Source organism: Leptonychotes weddellii, chromosome 11, assembly GCF_054177405.1.
Source record: "Leptonychotes weddellii isolate Sample4059 chromosome 11, ASM5417740v2, whole genome shotgun sequence".
Classification (NCBI taxonomy): Eukaryota; Metazoa; Chordata; class Mammalia; order Carnivora; family Phocidae; genus Leptonychotes; species Leptonychotes weddellii.
Window position 1 is genome coordinate 87,194,853 of NC_138379.1, and position 23,142 is coordinate 87,217,994.

At 37.2% G+C, this 23,142-nt stretch overlaps 1 protein-coding gene across 6 annotated transcripts in view; it reads right to left on the reverse strand.

The window, feature by feature from the left end:
• Positions 1-22: 22 nt before the first annotated feature.
• BCO2 (beta-carotene oxygenase 2) overlaps positions 23-23,142 on the reverse strand; it is a 97,242-nt gene continuing 74,122 nt past the window's right edge. For 2 of the 6 annotated variants that reach the window (XM_081799501.1, XM_081799500.1), the window contains exons 6-12: positions 18,083-18,211; positions 16,898-17,058; positions 15,809-15,976; positions 3,157-3,294; positions 1,485-1,667; positions 680-790; positions 27-295 (exon numbers count right to left, since the gene is read on the reverse strand). In XM_081799501.1, coding sequence (XP_081655627.1) covers positions 197-295; positions 680-790; positions 1,485-1,667; positions 3,157-3,294; positions 15,809-15,976; positions 16,898-17,058; positions 18,083-18,211 — 989 coding nt within the window. In that variant the 3' untranslated portion in view covers positions 27-196. Of the gene's footprint in view, positions 791-920; positions 1,006-1,484; positions 1,668-3,156; positions 3,295-15,808; positions 15,977-16,897; positions 17,059-18,082; positions 18,212-23,142 lie in introns of all 6 variants that reach the window. The other 4 variants (XM_081799503.1, XM_081799502.1, XM_081799499.1 and 1 more) reach the window with 4 other exon arrangements.

Here is a 23,142-nt window from a genome sequence, read left to right on the forward strand (position 1 = left end):
GAAGCCTGCTTCTCCCTCTCCCGCTCCCCCTGCTTGTGTTCCCTCTCTCTCTGTGTCTCTCTCTGTCAAATAAACAAAATCTTTTAAATATAAGATAAAATAAAAAGCCCCAGAATCCTACATCCCAGGCACCCACTAATAACTGGTCGAAGCTGGTACTCAACCTATTTGCCACAAGACGGCCTTAGACAAGAAGTTAAGACATCAACATGATTGAAACACTAGGGCTCACCACATTAGACTTTTGGGGCACTCGGATGAAACTGGCAGCACAGTTGGTGGCATGAACATCAGACTAGACGTCAGAAGACAGATTTAAACACGGGCTTTACTACTATGATCTGACACAAGCTCTCTCAACTCTAAGTTACAAATTCCACGTGTGTAAAATGGTATCCAACAAAGCTGTTCTGATGAGTAAATAAGGTGACATGTGTGAAAGTCGTTTGTAAATGAATTCCTATGCAAATGTAAATTATGAGGATGATTCTATAAATAGGACGTTAAAGTAATAATAAGGCATGGATTATGATAAAAGGGTATGTACATATGAGGAGAGGAAGAAAAGGGAGAAAGTGCTGTATTGGAATCAAAAACTATTGATAGCATCACTGAATATAATCCTCAAAAGGCTCATTGCTACTTCTCTTTTTAACTAGTGATGAGGAGATACATTTACCTGGTCAGGGGTGATCACTGCAGAGAGAATAACCCCACCATCTTCTTCACTGGCTCCTGGTTCTGGAACAAACACTGGTTCTGAGGGGTAAAAGCCATCTTCTCTCCAAATCTAGAAGTCCCAAAAAAAGTATTTGACAGAAGGCTAGTTATGAGCAGGAAGCCTTCTATAGCTTTTGTCATTCCCAGCATGAATTTGGCTGTCTAATACAATATTCCAACAGTAAAAGAATCAGGCTCACTGAGTTGAATGGGCGGGGTGGGGGGTGATTTTGCAGCTGCAGACTCCATCATCATCAAACACACTTTGTACAATTTCCCATCGACCTGAAATATAAATGTCCCAACAACCTAAACCCCATTATTTGTCTAAAAATAAGATCATGCAGAGACTTGTTTTTCTGGGCTTGTGATTCATTTAAGATTTCCTAGACAGAATATACCCCTAGCCTAGGTGATACCACGGTTCTCAAACTTAATAAAAGTAAATGGCTGAGCTGCCTAAATATTAAAGGATCTCAAGAGCTACTTTAACAAAACAGAAACTAATTCAAAGTGCAGAACACGTCATTTAAGAGTTCAGAAAGGGAGGGGCACCTGGGTGGCTCAGTCGGTTAAGCATCTGCCTTGAGCTCAGGTCATGATCTCAGGGTCCTGGGATCAAGCCCAGTGAAGGGCTCTCTGCTCAGTGGGGAGTCTTCTTCTCCCTGTCCTCTGCCCCTCCCCAGCCCGCTCATGCTCTCTGTCTCTCTCAAATAAAATATTTTTTAAAAAAGAGTTCAGAAAGAGAAAAAGATTTGCATTACCGTCAGTGTCTTATTCACCACATCCACCTTGATCAGAGAATCCCCCACCAAATGCCGAAAGCCACAACCATAGAAGAAACGATACTTTTTGCCACTGAATTGGCCATAGTTGATCTGGGGAAATTCAACACCTCCTTCCTCCTCGAGATCCTCAGGATGTAGATTTTCATAAGAGCACCAAATCTAAAAGAGGTTCCAAAAAGATATGCAGTAATTGCTTACTTGCACACTTATTTTATTCAGTGTAGGTCAGTGAGGGTGCTAGGAGTTTGTGACAGGGCTTGGGGACTGAGACTCTAAGTCACTTTTTCCATTGTTCCTCTTTCCATCATATGTATGAATGCATAAAAGATGATCAGGTTTGGGGGCACCTGGGTGGCTCAGTCAGTTAAGCATCTGACTCTTGATTTTGGCTCCAGTCATGATCTCAGGGTTGTGCGACTGAGCCCCGTGTCAGGCTCTGCAATGAGTGTGGAGCCTGCTTAAGATTCTCTCTCTCCAAGGGGAACCCTCTTACACTGTTGGTGGGAATGCCAACTGGTACAACCACTCTGAAAAACAGTATGGAATTTCCTCAAAAAGTTAAAAATAGAGCTTACCCTACAACCCAGCAATTGCACTACTAGGTATTTATCCAAAGGATACAAACATAGTGATTCAAAGGGGCACCTGCAGCCCAGTGTTTATAGCAGCAATGTCCATAATAGCCAAAATATGGAAAGAGCCCAGATGTCCATCAACAGGTGAATGGATGAATGGATAAAGAAGATGTAGTGTATACACACACACACACACACACACACACACACACACACACGGCGGGGTGGGGGGGAGAATATTACTCAGCCATCAAAAAGAATGAAATCTTGCCATTTGCAATGACTTGGATAGAACTAGAGGGTATCAGGCTAAATGAAATAAGTCAGCCAGACAAAGACAATTACCATATGATTTCACTCATATGTGGAATTTAAGAAACAGAACAGAGGATCATAGGGGAAGGGAAGGAAAAATAAAATAAGATGAAATCAGAGAGGGAGACAAACCATAAGAGTCTCTTAACTATAGGGAACAAACAGGGTTGCTGGAGGGGAGGTGGGTGGGGGGTTGGGGTAACTGGGTAATGGGCATTAAGGAGGGCACGTGATGTAATGAGCACTGGGTGTTATATGCAACAGATGAGTCACTGAACTCTACCTCTGAAACTAATAATACAGTATATGTTAATTTTTTTTAAAAAAAGATTCCCTCTGCACCCTCCCCCCACTTGCACAAGCGCACTCTCTCTCTCTCTCTCTTTCTCAAAAAAAAAAAAATATATCAGGTTTTGTGATGAAGCTGTCAAATGGCATAAGAGGTGGAAGTGGGCTTTTTATTCTACTAAAGCTAAAACACTGACAGCTAAACAATAACATGGTAAGTGCAAATTATCTAAAAGGTGGAGATGATCAATAACAATCTCAAATACTTAGGCATTTCACAACCATTAGAAAACTGTACCTATCTGTTTCAAAACACAAAAAGGACAGAATTCTGCAATTATTGTGACCTTACCCTGCTCAGCTGAATGTTATCAGACTTATCAGGCACAAAACATTGTGGAGAACAGCCAAGGAATGAAGTAACATGACTAAAAATCAAAGTCTTCGTCTAATGTCCTTTCATATCATACCTTTCCATCAGCTTGTTTCACAGCACTAGCTGAAGAATAGGACAATGGGCTGAGGTTCTCTCCTTCGGGGTCATTCAAACTGACATGTAAGGGCAAAACAAACCTTCGAGGGAAAGATCTGCCTGCTGAATTATAGACCTGTTCAGGAGAGACAAAGAAACAGATGAGAAAATGTCATTCATGGGATAACAGCATGTCCCAATAATTTATACCCAGTCAACTTTATTGGCATTCCTAAGTAATTGCATAAGTGATATTTTTCATTCATTCATTTATTCCACAAATATCTGTTAAGTACCTTCTATAGGCAAAGCACTGTTTTAGACACTGGGAATGCAACACTGAACAAAGTCTCTGGCCTCATGGAACTCATATTCTAGTGGAGAAAAGATGATAATAAATAAGAATTAAATACATGTTATTGAATTCGTGTCAAATAAACAAACGATTAGATAGCCCAAGGTCTGATAGTGATAAGTGCCATTAAGAAACATACTGTAGGGTGAGAGCCTAGAGAGTAACAGGGTGCTTCCTTCTTCATGTTTAGTCAGAATAGGACTCTGCGTGGAAAAGCATTAACTTTTAGCAGGCCTGGGTTGCTCAAACCTGGCACATTCTCAAGAAAGCTGTTTTCATGATTGGTTCCTGGCTGACACCTGGAAACTAAGCTCTTGGAATGTTCTGTCTGACAAGAGTGGCTCTGCATGCCTGAGGTCTTGAGTACTAGTTTGTCTAGTACTCTACTAGACAAACTGTACACACTGTACTAGTTTGTCCAGACAATTTATGCTAACAATGTGATTTATAATGAACGCCTGCTTCCTTGTGGGCATATGGAGCTTTGCTAACCGAGGGTGTTAGGGGCTTTGTGCCTATGTGCTGATTCCCAACAAAACCCTGGACAACCAGCTTCCCTGGCACACAACATTTCACACACGCTGTCACAACAAGTTGCTAGAGAAATCAGGTGTGTCCTGACTCCACTGGAGAGGACTTAGAAGGGTGCACCTGGCAGTTTTCTCTAGACTTCATCCCATGAACCTTTGCATTTGCTGATTTTTCTGAGATCTGTGAACCCTCCTAGTGAATCATTAAACCAAGGGTAGCTTTGGGAACCCCCAACACAACCTCCCTGTAGAGATCATGTTTAAGCAGGAGACTCTAACAAAATAAGTGTATTTTTTTTCTGACAATGAGAATGCTTTAAGCACATTTTCTTCTCTTGAAATACTGTAAAATGGAGGGCAAATCGTGCCATTTCCCCTCATACACCTGGTCTGTATCATCTCCACCTCACACAGAAAAATTTTTACCAAGTAAAGATTTAGTGCTATTTTTAAGCTTTACAAAGAGTTAGATTTTTATAATTACTTTTAAATTTATTTAAACTTTTTTTTTCCTTTTGCAAAACCATAGCTGAAAAAAAAGAGTTAATGTGGATCAACTGTCCCACTGAGAACAGCTAAAGAAGCTGGACAAGATGTTTAAAACAGGGGCGCCTGGGTGGCTCAGATGGTTGAGTGTCTGCCTTCGGCTCAGGTCATGATCTCGGGGTCCTGGGATCAGGTCCCGCATCAGGCTCCCTGCTCCTTGGGTGCCTGCTTCTCCCTCTGCCTCTCTCTCTCTGTCTCTCATGAATAAATAAATAAAATCTTAAAAAAAAAAAAGATGCTCAAAACAGCTGTGTGAAGGCACTGGTGGGCTAAAAAGGCAGTGAAGATCAATATGGCAGAGATTTGGAGGGAGAAGGAAACCCACAGGTAAACAAGATACTGGGGGCAACTTGTTCCCTCATATCAGCTGCTTCTAGGAAAAGGCAGCTGAAAGGCTGAGAAAATGAAAGAATTTTTTTATTAAACTTTTTAATCTTCAGATCACTGCAGATTGGCATGAAATAATCCAGAAAAATAAACAATTGATTTAAAAAATGGGCAAGAAACTAGAATAAACTAGAATAAACATTTTGCCAAAAATATACAAATATATACAAAATATACAAGAAACTAGAATAAACATTTTGCCAAAAATATACAAATATATACAAAATATACAAATGGCCAATAAGTACATGAAAAGATGCTCAACATCATTAGTCCTTAGGGAAATACAGATCAAAACCACAATGAGATACTACTTCACACCCACTAGGGTGACTATTGTCAAAAAAATGAAAACAAAACAAAATCAAAAACAGAAAATAACAGGTGCTGGTGAGATTGTGGAGAAATTGGACCCCTGTGCAAGGTGCAGCTGCTGTGGACAACAGTCTGGCAGTTCCTCAAACAGTTAGATATAGAATTATCATAGGATCTGGCAATTCCACTTACAGGTATAAACAAAAAGAATTTAAAACAGGGACTCAAATAGATATTTGTATGCCAATGTTCATGACAGCATTATTCACAATAGCTGAAAGGTAAAAAAACAACCCAAATGTCCACCAACAGATGAATAGATAAGCAAAATGTAGTATAGACATACAAGGAAATATTTAACCTTTAACAGGAATGAGATTCTGATACATATTAAAACATGGATGACCCTCGAAAGGATTATGCTAAATAAAATAAGCCAAACACACAAAAAATAAATCTTGTCTGCTTCCACTTATATTAGGTACCCAGAGTAGGCAAATGCATAGAAACAGAAAGTAGAATAGAGAGAGGGGGAATAGAGACTTGTTATTTAATGGGTAGAGTTTCTGTTAGGGATGATGAAAAAATCTGGAAATGGACAATGGGTATGGCTGCACAACAGTGTTCATGTACTCATGCCACTGAACACCTAAAAATGGTTAAAATGGTAAATTTTATGTTATGTATATTTTATCACATAAAAAAATAATAATGCAGAGATGACATGTATCCTTCATCCAGATTCACCAATGATAACGTCTTGCATAACAACACAACAATATCACAGCTGGAAAATTTACATTGATATAATCCACCAACTTTATTCAGATTTCACCAGTTGAACATGCACTCATGTATGTGTGTGTGTGTATTTAGTTCCATGCAATTTTATCATGTGTAAATTCATGTGATCACCACCACATTCAAGATATAAAATCACCACGAAGATCCTTCACACTACTTATTTTTAAAGATATAGCCACACCAACTCCCCCACCACTTGACCCTAGTGAGTAGAGATTTTGATAGTTTTGAGAAACTAGAGGGACAAAATGTGGAGTTCAATGACTGCCAAAAAGGAGAAGCCCTGATAAACCCCTAGTTCTTTGGGTCAGGACTCCTTAGGTCAGCACCTAAGAGTAAGAATAAACAAGAAATAGTCCAGCTCTTTCAGGGACTGTACCCTGCTTCAAAATATCTCAATCCCTATAACTAGATTTAAGAATATCTGGAACTGATCATATACCCTAGCAATCTGCCAAAAGCGAAAAAAAATTTTCTCTGGAGGAGCATAATATCATCCTGGATCTCAAAATATCTCTACAAATTTTCAAACACAATATTCTGTACACAATAAAAATTAGCGAGTGCATGAGAAGACAAGAGAGTATGATTAAAAAACAAAACAAAACAAGATAACAACAGAAACAGAGCCACAAGGGATCCAGATAATAGAAGCTATCAGACTAAGTATTCTGAATATGTTGGAGGAAATTCTTTTAAACTGAGCATTGTAGCAGAGAACTAAAAATGATAAAAGAGAACCAAATTAAAATTCTAGAACTGAAAAATGCAATGGGAGTTTAAGAATTGAGTAGCAAGGTTTAACAGCAGAATAGACACAGCTGAAGAAAGAATGAACTGTTAGATAAGGAAATATCCAAAACAAGATGCTTAGAGAGACACAAGGATGGTAAATACTAAACAGAACATAAGCAACAGATGGACAGAGTGAAAAGCAGTGACATATGTGTACTGTGGACCCAGCCAGAAGAGAAAGGATTTACCAAATGCAACATTTGAAGAAATAATAAGTGACATTTTTCAAAAACTACTGAAAGACATTGAACCATAGATTCAAGTATCCCTAAAAACACCCACATAAAATAAATAAAAAGAAAACCATATTGAGAGATATCATAGGACTAACTACAGAAAATCAAAGAGAAGATTTTAAAATCAGAGGAGGAAAAATGATCAACTTCAAAGGAGCAAAGCTTAGACTGACTACTGATTTCTCAACAGAAATCAGAATACAATCAAATATCTTTAAAGTGTCAAAATAAAATAACTAACAACCTGGAATTCTTTATCCAATGAAAACATCCTTCAAGAAAGAAAGTAAAATAAAGACACTTTTTTTACAGGCAAAAATATAGATTTCATCACCAGCATATCTGAACCAAAGGAAATACTAAATAGTAGATGTTCTTCTGTCAGGAAGAAAATGATTCCACATGGAAGCTCAGAGAGACAGAGAGGAATTAAGAGCAATTGAACAGTACAGATGTGGGGAAATGGGTAGTATTGGGGACTATGATTACATAAAGCAACATTAGTAATAATGCCTTGTAGGGTTTAATAGAGAGAAAATTAAAATATACAACAGTAGTGTATAAATTGGGAATATAAGTATAAATGTGTGTGTAAATATAAGTGTCCAGAGTTCTTGCATTGTCTGCAAAGAATTAAAAGAACCAATTTATAATATATCGTGTTAAATGAAGAATGCATATTGTAATCTCTAAAATAACCACTAAAAGAATGTATACCAAGCTAATGGGCAGAGGGTGGAATGAGGTTTGAGGAAGGGGAGATGGAAATGAAACAATAAAATATACTCAACCAATCCAAAGAAGGCAAAAAAAGAGAGAGAAAGAACAATGACACAAATAGGAAGTGAATGGTAACATGGGATTTTTAAGCCTCAATATAGGTGATTATTCCAACTAAATGCTCAATTAAAAGTCAAGAATTAGGGGCACCTGGGTGGCTCAGTCAGTTAAGTGACTGACTCTTGATTTCAGCTCAGGACATGATCCTGGGATCATGAGTCCTGGGATCGAGCCCCACTGCGGGCTCCACGCTCAGTGGAGAGTCTGCTTGAGGATTCTGTCTCTCTCCCTTTGCTCCTCCCCACCACACACATGCATGTACACCCTTTCTCAAACAAATAAATCTTCAAAAAAAAAAAGTCAAGAATTAGCACAATGGATTTTTAAAATATATGTTGCTTACATGGTATACATTTAGAAAGATTAAAAGTAAAAGAATGGAAAAGTTAGAGCAGGCAAACACTAAGCAAAAAGTAGACTTTAAGGCAAAAACCATTACTCAGAAATAAATGTTCAATAAATTATCAAGGTAAAACAAGTTAAATTTGTATGTCCATAATAACAGAACACCAAAATATATAAAGTAAAAATTAACATAACTATAGGGGTGTCTGGATGGCTCAGTTGGTAGAGTATCTGACTCTTGATCTTGGGATAGGTCATGAGTTCAAGCCCCATGGCGGGGGTAGAGTTTACTTAAAAAAATAAAATTAAATAAAATTAACATAACTATGAAAAGGGTGGCTGGGTGATAGACATTGGGGAGGGTATGTGCTATGGTGAGCGCTGTGAATTGTGTAAGACTGCTGAATCACAGACCTGTACCTCTGAAATAGATAATACATTATATGTTAAAAAAAAAAGAAGAAGAAGATAGCAGGAAGGGAAGAATGAAGGGGGGGAAATCGGAGGGGGAGACAAACCATGAGAGACTATGGACTCTGAGAAACAAACTGAGGGTTCTAGAGGGGAGGGGGGTGGGGGGATGGGTTAGCCCAGTGATGGGTATTAAAGAGGGCACATACTGCATGGAGCACTGGGTGTTATACACAAACAATGAATGGAACACTACATCAAAAACTAATGATCTTAGTTCATTAGTTCATCAGAAACAGAAAAATCTATAGTGTAAGTAAGAGATTTCAGTATGCCTCTCATGTTATATCAGAACCTTATATAATAAACAGCAATTAATAAAAATAGACACAATTTGGATATTATAAATAAATATGACCTAATTGACATATACAAAACACTACATCCAAAATTCAGAATATACATTATTTTAAATATACATGAAGCATTTAAAAATGATCTTATTCTGGGTCATAAAGCAAATCTCAATAAATTTTATAAATTTAAAAACATACAGCACAATTAAGCTGGAAATCAATGGCAGAAAATAACTAGAAAAATCCCAATATATTTGAAATTTTTAAAACACATTTGAAAGAAGACATCTCAATGAGAGAAAATTCTTTAACTGAAAAGTAATAAAAATAAAACATATCAAAACTTGTGGGATGCAGCTAAAGAGAAATTCATCATCTCAAAGATATATGTTGTGGGGGAAAGGATGAAAAATAACAAACTAAGGATCCACATCCTTAGTTAGAACGAGGGCACATTTTTTTTTTAAAGATTTTATTTATTTGACAGAGAGAGATAGCGAGAGCAGGAACACAAGCAGGGGGAGTGGGAGAGGGAGAAGCAGGCTTCCCACCAAGCAGGGAGCCTGATGCCAGCTCTATCCCAGGACCCTGGGATCATGACCTGAGCTGAAGGCAGACGCTTAACGACTGAGCCACCCAGACGCCCCAGAAAGAGGGCACATTAAGCACAAAGAAAGTAGAAAAAGCCAGAGAAAGACAAATACCATAGTTTCACTCATATGTGGAATTTAAGAAACAAACAGATGAACATAGGGGGAAAAGAAAAAAAGAGAGACGCAAACCATAAAACAGACTCTTAACTATAGAGAACACACTGAGGGCTGCTGGAGGGGAGGTGGTTGGGGGATGGGGGCTGGGGATTAAGGAGTGCACTTGTGATGAGCACTGGGTGTTGAATCACTAAATTCTACTCCTGCAACTAGTATTACACTTTAACTAACTAGAATTTAAATAAAAACTTGAAAAAGAAAAAAAAAAAAGAAAGTAGAAAAGGAAATAATAAAAATAAGAACAAAAATTGATGAAATGGAAAACACACATTAAAGAGGATCAACAAAGCCGAAAAGATAGTCCTTTTTTAAAAGCTTCATTAAATTGCTAAGACCCTGGCAAGCTTAAGCAAATGAACAAAAAAGACAGGAAAAAATAACCATATCAGGAATAAAAACAGGTGGTATCAATTAACCCTAGGTACATTTTTTTAAAAACACAGAATGATATTAGGAATAACATCAGGTAAATATACTTGAAATTTTAGATGACATGGATAAATTTCTAGAAAACCCCAATTTACCAAATTTGATACAATAAGAAATAGAAAATCAGAATAATCCTATATTATTAAAGAAATAGAATTCATAATTTAAGGGGTGCCTGAGTGGTTCAGTCGGTTAAGCGTCTGCCTTTGGCTCAGGTCATGGTCCCAGGGTCCTGGAATTGAGCCCCACAGCAGGCTCCCTATTGAGCAGAGAGCTTGCTTCTCCCTCTCCCTCTGCTGCTCCCCCTGCTTGTGCTCTCTTGCTCTCTCTGTCAAATAAATAAATAAAATCTAAAAAAAAAAAAGGAATTCATAATTTAAGATCTAACTATAAGGAAATTTGCAGGCCCAGATGGCTTACTTCTTGAATTATTCCAAACATTTAAGAAATAATGCCAATCTTACACATTGTGCAGAGAAGAGAGAACAATTTCCAACTCACTGTATGAGATCAGCAAAGCCTTAATACCAAAATTTAACAAGGACATTATAAGAAAGAAAAATTATAGGCCAATTTTATTCAGAAAATACATGCAAAAATAACCTAAACAAAATATTAATACAGTAAATCTAACAATATTAAAAGAAAAATACATTGCAACCAGCTGGTATTTGGTTCAGGAATGAAAGGTTAAGTTTCATATTCAAAAATCAATAAACAGGTGTTATAACCATTTCTTAAATTAATCAGTATACTTCACCACATTGATGACATAAAGGATAAGTCATGTGATTATCTCAATAATACAGAAAAAATAAAATAAAATCCAACATCCATCCATGATAGAAATTCTTAGTAAACTATAAGTAAAAGGGAATTTTCCTAAGCAAGCAAAACTCATCTTTAAAAAAAAATCTAGGGGCGCCTAGGTGGCTTAGTCGTTAAGCGTCTGCCTTCAGCTCAGGTCATGATCCCAGGGTCCTGGGATCAAGCCCCACATCCTGCTCCTGGCTCAGCAGGGAGCCTGCTTCTCCCTCTGCCTCTCCCCCTGCTCATGCTCTCTCTCTCTCTCTCTCTCTCTCTCTCTCGCTGTATCTCTGTGTCTCGAATGAATAAATAAAATCTTAAAAAAAAATTTTAAAGTAAATAAATAAATAAAAATTTAAAAAATTTTTTAAAAAATCTATTGTGGCACCTGGGTGGCTCAGTCAGTTAAGTGTCTGCCTTCAACTCGGGTCATGATCCCAGCATCCTGGGATCAAGTCCCACATGGGGCTCATTGCTCAACGGGGAGCCTCTTCTCCCTCTGCCTGCCGCTCTCCCTGCTTGTGTGCACTCTCGCTTGCTCTCTCTCTGATAAATAAATAAAATCTTTAAAGAAAAATCTATCAATAACTTATGTCCACACAAAACCTGCCCGCAAATGTTTATAGTAGTTTTATTTATATTTACCAAAAACTGAAAGCAACCAAGATATCCTCCAATAAATGAAAGGATAAACAAACTGTGGTACATATATACAATAGAATATTATTCAGTGATGAGAAAAATGAGCTATCAAGCCACCAAAAGACATGGAGAAACCTTAAACGCATATTACTAAGTGAAAAAAGCCAGTCTGAGGGGCGCCTGGGTGGCTCAGTCGGTTAAGCCTCTGTCTTTGGCTCAGGCAATGATCTCAGGGACCTGGGATCAAACCCCTTATCAGGCTCCCTGCTCAGTGGCGAGTCTGCTTCTCTCTTTCCCTCTGCCCCTCTCCCCGCTCATTCTCTCTCTTTCAAATAAATAAATAAATAATGTTTAAAAAAAAAAAGGGCCAGTCTGAAAAAGCTACATAGTCTAGGAGTCCAATTATATGACATCTTGGAAAGGAAAAACTATATTGACAGTAAAAAGATTACTAGTTGCCAGGTGTTGAGGAGGGTGGGGAGGGAAGAATAGGTAGGAGATGGTATTTTTAGGGTAGGGAAACTATTCTTTATGGTACTATATGTAATGATGGATACATGACCTTATGCATTTGTCAAAACCCATAGAATTGTACAACACAAAGAGTGAAACCTCATGTAAATTATGGACTTTAGTTAGTAATAATATATAAATATTGGTTCATCAACTGTAACAAATATATCACACCAAGGCAAGATATTAATAATAGGGAAACCTGGGGCGATAAGGGGGAAGGGAATATACATGGGAGTTCTCTGTATGTTCTGCTTGATTTTTCTTTCAACTTAAAACTTCTCTAAAAAACAAAGTCTACTAGTTTGTTTGTTTTTTGTTTTTTAAAATCTATATCAAACAGCATACTTAATAGTAAAAGGTTGAAAACTGTTCCTCTCAGATTAGGTACCAGATAAGGATGCCAACCATCACTACTTACACTCAACACTGTACTGGAGATGCAGTGAAGTAAAGCAAGAAAAAGAAAACCAATAACTAGTTTGGAAAGGAAGAAAAGAAAACCATCATTACTTGCATAAGATATGATTGTAGATGTACAAAATCTAAAGAATCTATAAATTATTAGAATTACTGAATTACTGTATTCATTACTGAATACAAGATCAATAAAAAAATCAATCATATTGCCATACAGCAGTATTAACATAAATGAAAGAGAAAGTAAATAACATTTAAATTAATATAAAATAATATCAAGGGGTGCCTGGGTAGCTCAGTCGTTTAAGCATCTGCCTTCAGCTCAGGTCATGATCTCGGGGACCTGGGATCGAGCCCCATGTCGGGCTCCCTGCTCAGTGGGGAGTCTGCTTCTCCTTCTCCCTCTCCCACTGTCTCTGCCCCCACTCATGCTCTCTCTCTCTCTCAAATAAATAAATCTTTTTAAAAAATAATAAAATAAAATAATATCAAATACCTAGGGCATCTGAGTGGCTCAGTCAGTTAAGTGTCCAATTCTTTTTTTTTTCTAAAGATTTTATTTATTTATTTGAGAGAGAGAATGAGATAGAGAGAGCATGAGAGGGAGGAGGGTCAGAGGGAGAAGCAGACTCCCTGCTGAGCAGGGAGCCCGATGCGGGACTCGATCCCGGGACTCCAGGATCATGACCTGAGCCGAAGGCAGTCGCTTAACCAACTGAGCCACCCAGGCGCCCAAGTGTCCAATTCTTGATCTCAGCTCAGGTCATGATCTCAGGGTCGTGAGATCAAGGCCCATCTCAGGCCCTGCACTGAGCATGGAGCCTGCTAAGATTCTCTCTCTCCCTCTCCTTTGTCCCTCCCCCAACCCATGCTCTCTCTCTCTCTCAAAAAAAAAAATATATATATATATATATGTATATATATATATATATACATTCTTACATATATATAAAATACCTAGAAGTAAATCTAATAATTTAATAATCTTTTTTATAATCCAAAAGATGTGTACCCAGACAGCTATAAAACACTTTAAAGAAATGATAAATGGAAAGATATATTGTGTTCATGTACTGGAAGAATCAACATCATGTAAAGATGTTAATCTTCCCTCAAATTAATACATAGATTCAGTGCAAATGCAATTAAAATCTAACAGGTTTTTTGTTTTTATTTTTGTGTGTGTGTAGAAACTTACAAGCTGATTCTAAAATTTATTCCAAAATGTAGAGGGCCAGGGAATGGCCATGACACTTATTATAGAAGAAAAAATTAGGAGGACCTGATCTGCCAAACATCAAGATTTTTTATACAGTGACAGTAATCAGAACAATGGCATACTGGCACAAGAATACATAAGGAGACCAATGGAACAGAATATAGAGTCCAGAAACAGAACAATACCTATATGGGTACTTAATTTTTAGAATTAAAAATTCTTCTAGAGGTAATATGGGAAAATATTTTCATGACCTTATGATGGGAAGATGTCTGAGACAGGATGTATAATGTATTACTCATAAAGAAAAAAACTGATATATTGGAACATGCTTATTCATCAAAAGCACCACTAAGATAATCTGATAAAGGTATCTACAAAAATACTTATAGCAATTTCATACTTAATGGTGGATTATTAAACATTTTCCAAATGAGATGGGGAAAATTATTACTGCTATCATCACTTCTTTTCAATTTGAGGTCCTAGCTAGTATAATAAGGCAAGAAAAAGAAATAAAAGGTATATAAGTACTGGAAAGAAATGAAACTGTCACTATTTCAGATAACATGATTATATACATAGAAAATTGAAAATAACCTACAGTTCAACTATTTAAAGCCTAATAAGTGAATTTAGCAAGGTCTCTAAATATGACATAAATATACAAAATCAATCAATACCAGCAAAAACAGAAAATGAAAGTTTAAAAGATACAATTTATAATAGTTTCAAAACACATTTAATGCCTAGGGATAACTTTAACAAAAGATATGTAATATCCTGACACTGAAAACTATAGACATTACTGAGGAAAACTTTAGAAGACTCAAATAAATGGAAAGATATTCCATATTCATGGATTGAAGACTTAATATTTCTTACTGTAGTAAAGATACCAATTATCCCCAAATTGATCTATAGTTGCAACATGATCTCAATCAGGTTTTTTTTTAATTTGCAAAACTGTTAAGTTGATTCTAAAATTTATGGAAATGCACAAAGGCCAAGAGAAACCCAGGCAATCTTTAAAAAAGATTTATTTATTCATTTTAGAGAGAGAGAGAGTGCATGCAAGTGGGGGTAGGGACAGAAGGAGAGAATCTTCAAGCGGGCTCTCATGGAGCCTGATGAAAGGCTAGATCCAACAACCCATGAGATCATGACCCCAGCCAAAACCAAGAGTCAGATGCTTAATGGAATGAGCCACCCGGGTGCCCCAAACCCAGGCAATCTTAAAAAAGAAGAGGGCTAATGGACTTATACTGCAGATATCAAGACCTATCATACAGCTATAATAATATAGGTCAGCTTTGTAAGTATAAGTAACTTTAAAATTAACATTTTAAAAAGATTTAAAAATAAAACTACAAGGGCACCTGGGTGACTCAGTCAGTTAAGCAACCAACTTTTGATCTCAGCTCAGGTCTTGATCTCAGGGTCATGAGTTCAAGCCCCACGTTAGCTCCACACTGGGCATGGAGCCTACTTTTTAAAAAACTTTTTTAAAAAATAAATATAAACAAAACTACAGCTCAAAACAATTTACATTACATAATACAAAGGAAAAATTTTACCTTGGATTCAGTATCAGGAAAATGTGAATCCCTTCAGCTAGATGAACTGAAACACTTTCTTTTATTAGAGAATTAAGATATTATAGTCCATTTTGTTATCCTTTCCAGGTAACTTAAGAATGTGTAATAAGGAACTAATCACAAGTGCTCCAAAACACATCTCTTGGTTTTCTTTAATATGCTTTTTATTTATTAGGTATTAAGTAAGTACTTCAAATTATTTTTAAGTATTAAATAATAAAAAATGACAAAGCTGTGTCTTCAAAACCATTCTCCTTCCTTATCTGCCAAAGAAGCAAGAGAAACAGCTAATTCCAAAGCCAATCAGAACCTGACAAATCAGAGATGTTTACCTGATCAAGCCCTTCCCCAGATTTCCTGAGATTCTGTAGTTGGTAAACTTCCAGGCTTCTTCCATCATCTTGACAGCACAAATCAATTACAACACAGCCCTGGTCCTCAAAGGCATTGATTTGATGAAAAGTAACAAAAGGTTTACTGTAGTATATTCCTGGAAGAAGCTGCAGAGGAAAATACAAACAATGAAAGAGAGATATTTTGTTTTTTCATTTTTTTTCTTTAGGGGACAGACCCACAAAGTTTAAATTAAAAAGATTCCCTCCCTTTAAATGACAGGCCTAGTAAGTGTAAAAAGTAGAATTTGGAATGTAGAAGCAAACCTTTGATTTAAGCATCCTTCTTTAAGCCATCACATCTCATATTAAATAATGAATTCTGGAGCTATCTGATACAGACCAATCAATGATTACAATGAACTTAAAAGTCCTGATGAAATATGGCCCAAGGTTTTGAGGGATAAATAAATCCTGGATTCTATCTTACATGATTAAATAGAAAATACTGCTATTAAGTAGCTTATGATGAACTCTTTGAAAATGCACTCAGTACCAAAAATAGGATTTTTCTGGTAATGAAATTAGGGTAGAATAAATTTAGGATATTATCTCTTTAAAGAGACTAAAAGAAGACAAATATAATAGTACTACTAATCAGGAGTATAGAAAGATATTTAACTAACCCACGCACCTTGGACTTTGGTAGGATTATCATATTTACCTATCAAGAAGTCACAGGAGCAAGCAATTAAAGTAAGTGCAAATGTTCCAAGACGTCTGCATGAACAGCATTCTCTTTAACAAATATCATCATATGGAAAAATCCATGCTTAGATGCTAAGAAGATTTCCTAGATGGCATTTTAGTTAAGTCAGATAATTAAAAGTGTAAAACCAACAATTTTCTAATATGCAAAACCCACTGTATTAACTAATAAGTGAGCTAGCCCTACCTACGGAAGAAGGTAATATCCTTGATTAAGAGAGTCTTATGCAAGCAATGCCCAGGGAAAGTAAAAATCAACCACAGGAAAATGTGTATTTGTGTCCAATAATTTTCATGATAAATATACTCAAAATACTCCACCTGTCCAGTGTGCTTATCCACCACATGAAACCGTGTATTATACTGGGGTTCCCAGCTTATTCCACTTGAAAAGGCCTTTCCCCGAATTCTAGAAGTGACAATTTTCCACAAATTCATCTTTAGAGGCTGTTCAATGAAGATTATATAGTTCCTCGTCATTCCTAAAAGGTTCCAGCAGATAATAAAATGTTATTTGGCAAATTACAGTTGTCTGAAATGTGACAGTTACGGGGACTTATCTGAATGCCTGGACATAGTACTGCTGACCTAAGCAAAAGCCAGCCAGAAATAATCCTTCACTATTTCCCTGCTTTGTTTTACATATTTCCTGTTCCTACATAAAAAAGGGAACTGCTTAGAATAGCTTGGGTTGAATACCGTCAGCTTGCTTTTTATCTTTCTTATTTTTCTTTTCAAATTGTTTGTTTTAGGAACAAAGTAAAGAAGCATAATATTAAAGTGTCATTTGTGATCGAGATGTTTATTCTGTAATCCATTTGCTATTTGTACTGAAGGTAAGGATTCAGGAGTAGATTGGCCATAACAGTTTAGAACGTAGAAAATAAATATTCTGAGAAAGAGCTGAAGCAATCAAACAGAATATAAATTTCCCCCCAGGAAATATAGTCAAGACCTTTTTATGTATGATTATTACCTGTGGCTTAAAGTTACCTAAAATTTTGAATTCTGTCAATTTTTTTATGGTCAAATGATTTTTTTTTATTAAGACTTTACTTTTTTTAGAGCAGTTTCAGTTTTGTAACAAAATTAAAGGGAAGGTACAGAGACTTGTCATATATCCTCTGTCCCCAGACATGCATAGCCTCCCTTTTATCCGCACCTCCCACTAGAGTGGTTGGTACATTTGCTATACCTGATAAACTTCCACAGACAAATCAGAGGCACTCAAAGTCCATAACTGACCTTACGGTTCACTTTTGATGTTGTCAGTTTTTAAGTAATTGCTAGTACTAAAATAAATACGTCTTTTTAAGCAGTCATTTGGCCAGGGTAAGAAGTATGTGACTGAGTAGAATAAACTTAACTGGCATTAAAATGCAACCTTGGTCTCATTATCAGCATCCTTTGATAAGCTTATCAACACAGTATTTGCCCAAACTAGTTCCTCTGCTACAGCGACATTAAGGCAGATGCCATTGCAATTTACCTTATGTCTGGGCTTACCAAAGCTATGATAGTAAGAAGGTTTCATCCTCTCTGCAGAGGCAATAGAACATATCACCTGGGCTCTGTGGATTGTCTCCCCAGGATCCACCTTCTCTGGAGGAACCCGAATAATATTATAGCAAGAACCTGGAAAACAAAGTCCTGTGTTATTTTACACACATTCTAGAATAAAAGATAACCCTCACACTCATGGACTACACAAAAGCAGTTAAGAGATTTATACAATATATGCCTGACATCCATATTTCATAAAGGGTTATTTCAAACAAAGACTTGGATAAAAAAAAATATTAACTGGGGCGCCTGGGTGGCTCAGTCATTAAGCGTCTGCCTTCGGCTCAGGTCATGATCCCAGAGTCCTGGGATCGAGCCCCACATCGGGCTCCCTGCTCAACAGGAAGCCTGCTTCTCCCTCTCCCACTCCCCCTGCTTGTGTTCCCTCTCTCGCTGTGTCTCTCTCTGTCAAATAAATAAATAAAATCTAAAAAAAAAAAAAGTTAACTTTATGAAAGTCACATTAGGTAAGATTTTAAAGTAATACACACAAAGTAATCAACCAACAGTTTATTGCATTTTTTTCATGATTAATACCTAAGTTTATTGCATTTTAATGCTCCCAAAAGTTTACCCTCTCACTTCCTGAAGATGAACTCATTCTCTATAGGAAGAGATTAGGTACCAGCCAGGATCATCTTCAAATTCTATTTGTCCCTCTCCCGACTCCCCAGTCCCTACAACTACAGTCTCCATTTGCCCCCACACCCACTTCTTCTCTCCAGTCCTCTGGATCCCTGGGGTCTCTCTGAGTCCTATCTCATCCTTTCTCATCAATGCATTCATGCAGTCACCTTCATTCATGTAATCATTCATCTTACTGCTTCGTCAAGAATCAGCTCAGGTAACCCACTCCTCAAGTAGCACTCCCTGACTCTTCCCCACCCCAAAGGTATTTGGTGTCCCTCCTCTATGCCCTGAATATATCCCATTCAGTCACAGCACTTGTCTTACTGAACTATAATTTTGTGCTTGTTTATCTGCTTCCCAGTATACTGGTGAGTTCTTCAAGGGCAGCAATTGTGTCTGATTCATCTTTGCATCCTCAGTACCAAGCAAGGACTTAGAATTCAATAGGCACAGTACAAATAGCTATTGACAGATTAATTAACAACATATGTTTTTTAAATCATTCAGTGAATAAACATATACTGAGGTCATCTCAAATTATATTTCTGGTATTAAAATTGCCAATGCTGGTCCTGAAAAACTGGACCAATAACTTGCAGAATTTTGCAATCATTGAGCTTCTTTTGGAACAAGTTCTCCATTCATTTGTTCAGCAATTACTTACTGAGTGCCAACTATATTCCAGGCACTCTTCTGAGTGTCCTAAGTTTATCTTCCAGACACTTGTATACAGCAGTGTGCAAATACACAAAGGCTCTTCTTTGATAAAGCTCAAATAAAGCATTCATAGGTAAAAATATAAAGCATGAGATGATGAAAAGATCTACAAAGAAAAATAAAACAGGGAACGGGAATCAAGCATAAGTGTATATAGATGGAGGCCACTGTTTGCAATTTTCGATATGGTGATCTGAGAAGGCTTAACTAAGAAGGTGACATTTGAGTAAAGACCTGAAGGAGGTGTGGAAGAGAGCCTTGAGGACACCTGAGAGAATCACATTCCAGGCAGAGAGAAGAGTAAATGCAAAGATTCTCAGCCAAGAGTAAGTCTGGAGTGTTCAAATAACAGCAAGGAGGCCAGTGTGGCCCTGTTATAGTAAACAAGGAGAAGAGTCTAAGGAGACGAGGTGGGTGGGTTAAAAGGATAACTGGCTGATATGCTGAGAATGAGCTGACGGGACAGAAGCATGGAGATCCATTAAGAAGCTATTACAATAATTCACATGAGAGAGGACGGTGGGCTCAAACCAGAATGCTGGCATGAGAGGTCATATGAAGTGGCTGGATTTTTTATTTATTTTGAAGGCACTTGCTGCAATTGCTTTTTGACCAACTGGATATGGATGTGAGAAAGACAGGTGGGAAGGATGATTCCAAAATTATCATCCTGAGGAACGTGAAAGATGAAGGATCAACTGAGATGGGGAATATTTTAAGCAGAAAAAATCTAGGGGAAAATTTCAGGAGTTTGGTTTTTAGATAAATTAATTTTGTAATGCCTATTAGACATCCTAGTAAAAACATTGAGTAAGCAACTGGATATAAAGTACTGGAGAGGTCTGAGTTGGGGATATACATGTGTTCTGAGCACCCATGATATATAAACAGTGATGAGTTATAACAGCGATAAAAGACAAGCTCTACAGTTCAAGAGTATCATAGAGCCATCTAACTGATTACATATATTTAACTAGTACTAAAAACTACCTAGATTGATTAATGTTTAGAGGATTTTTGTTCATTTTTAAAAGTCTTTCTAAAAATATATGGAGAGGCTAAAACAATTAAAAGCTTTTTACTTCTTAAAGATAGAAATTACTGGTGAGCACTTTATTAGGGGAATCACTAAATTTTCCCACAACCTAGGTAGTAAGTTCCCTGCAAGGACATGTACATTCCAGTTCCAGTTCAAAAACTCCTCACTGGACTAAATCATCAAGTAAAAAGAAGGAGGAGGAGAGGGAGGAGGAAAGAAAATTCAGTTTTAGTTGAGGTTAGGAGAAGATAAAGAGAAGAACTGCCCATCTCAGTAGCTGGATTAAGTGACAAGACTCAATTCACTAAATTTAACCACTCTTAGTTAATGAACTGTTCTAATCACAAGTTGTGAAGCCCTGAGCAAGACAGACATATACCCAGGAAACAGCCAGCAGAGGAAAGCCCAAAAGAATGACCTCCCCAATACTGTGAGTCTAACTCTGGGAGACTCTTCATGATTTTGTATAATAGCAAATTGAGGCAAAGTAAGACGACAGCCTCTGATGACTGGGGGCAGGATTTCTCAAAGATCCAGGAGTCACTTGCACCAAAATCACCTGGGGACCTTGCTCGAATGCGCCAACATAAGGGGTAAGGGAGTAGTTAAAATGCAGATTCCTGGCCCCTTTTCAGGTCTATTGAACCAAAATCTCTGAAGATAAAGCCCAGTAATTTATATTGCTAGAAGTGTTCAGAACATTCTTAGGTACACTAAAGGCTGAGAACCTCTGATCTAATGACTATTTATTTTAGAATATATAATTCAGAATGGTTAAACAGTTTTTATCATATTATGAACTAGTTACAAGGTTATCTACTTGATTGATAGAGTCAATTTATTAAGAAATTTATTTTTTGTCAACCATATTTTAATTAACAAGAAAATAGTTCTACTTAGGAGAATTCTATGCAGCTTGGTTCTGTAAAATGCTTCTTGATGTAAGAAATAGTTAATTACAATATTTTAATATGTTGATAAGGGAAGAAAAAACAGACCAAAAAAGCATATAGAGTAGACACCATTTTTTAAAAAATGAATCTTGGGCGCCTGGGTGGCTCAGTCGTTAAGCGTCTGCCTTCAGCTCAGGTCATGATCCCAGGGTCCTGGGATCAAGCCCCGCATTGGGCTCCCTGCTCAGCAGGAAGCCTGCTTCTCCCTCTCCCACTCCCCCCTGCCTGTGTTCCTGCTCTCGCTATGTCTCTCTCTGTCAAAAAAATAATAAATAAAATCTTTTAAAATAAATAAATAAATAAAAATAAATAAATAAAAAATGAATCTTTTTTTAATGATCAGAAAAGATGGACAAAAAACTGCTGAGTCAGTTTACCCATTTGCTGAAAGATTTTACCTAAAAGGGTGTTTGCTGTGTTCTATAACAGCTTTGAAGGATACACCCCTACCCTAGATCAGGTAATAAAGAAGAGGAGAGAGACCTGGGTGATGAAGTTTCAGGGTACCCTATCTCTACATGAGCAAGTAAAAAACACACCTGCAGTATTCATTTTAATATACATCACAGGTATAAATATGGCGAGGTAGAGACCAACAACCTGCAAAGCCAATTACTCACCAAAAGTATACATTAACCTACACAAAAGTTAAACTCTACAGAGGTTTCACAGGTTATAGATGATAGATTGACAGCCAAGATAGAAATATCTAACAGCTACCCATCTCTCTTTATTTTAAGATTTTATTTATTTATTTGAGAGAGAGTTAGAGCATGAGCGGGGAGAGGGTCAGAGGGAGAAGCAGACTCCCTGCTGAGCAGGGAGCCCGATGTGGGACTCGAAACTGGGCCTCCAGGATCATGACCTGAGCCGAAGGCAGTTGCTCAACCAACTGAGCCACCCAGGCACCTGACCCATTTCTTTTCAAACAGAGAGACATGTACTTAGGTTATAGGAACATGAATTTGCACGCTCTGAGAGTCTTCTGTACTCAGCAATGAGTAATTTCTAAGATGGTCTATCAGAGTGACTTTGGATGTGATTCAGGCTCAAGACCAGTCTTACACACTTAGAAGTTTGCCTAAGCAAGTATCCTAAACCTTCTCAAGGCTCACTGCCATTGTCTGTAAAATGGGGCAATTATAGTACCCTTCTCAGAGAGTTGTTGTAAGGATTAAAGGAGAAAATATATGGAAAAATGCTTAACACCAGCATATACTAGACACTCGTGCTCAGTAAATGTTAGCTATCATTATTAACTATTAGAACTTTCTGGGGCAGATAGGTAGGCAGTTGGAAAAGTATGTGGGTGACCAGGAAAGAGACGTGATATAAACAGCTATAAATACAACCACACTATAACCTTAACTTACCTCATGGTGTGTTACTCCCATGATAAAAATAAATTCCTTCCCATGTGATAAGCAATGTACCTTCCCCATATCTCTTTGCTGCAGCATTCTACTTTTTGTGTACTTACAATATGATACTTTTAAGAAATTCAAGTTTGAGAAATACATATTGAAAATCCCTACAATGCCTGTGAGCCAAAAAGCACAACAGAATATAAAAATGTAAGTCATGCTGAAAAGGTCAAATAGCAAATCAGTTGCTAAGTGTATGTGCAAAAGGACCACAGAACACAGGAAATTATATACTTTAAG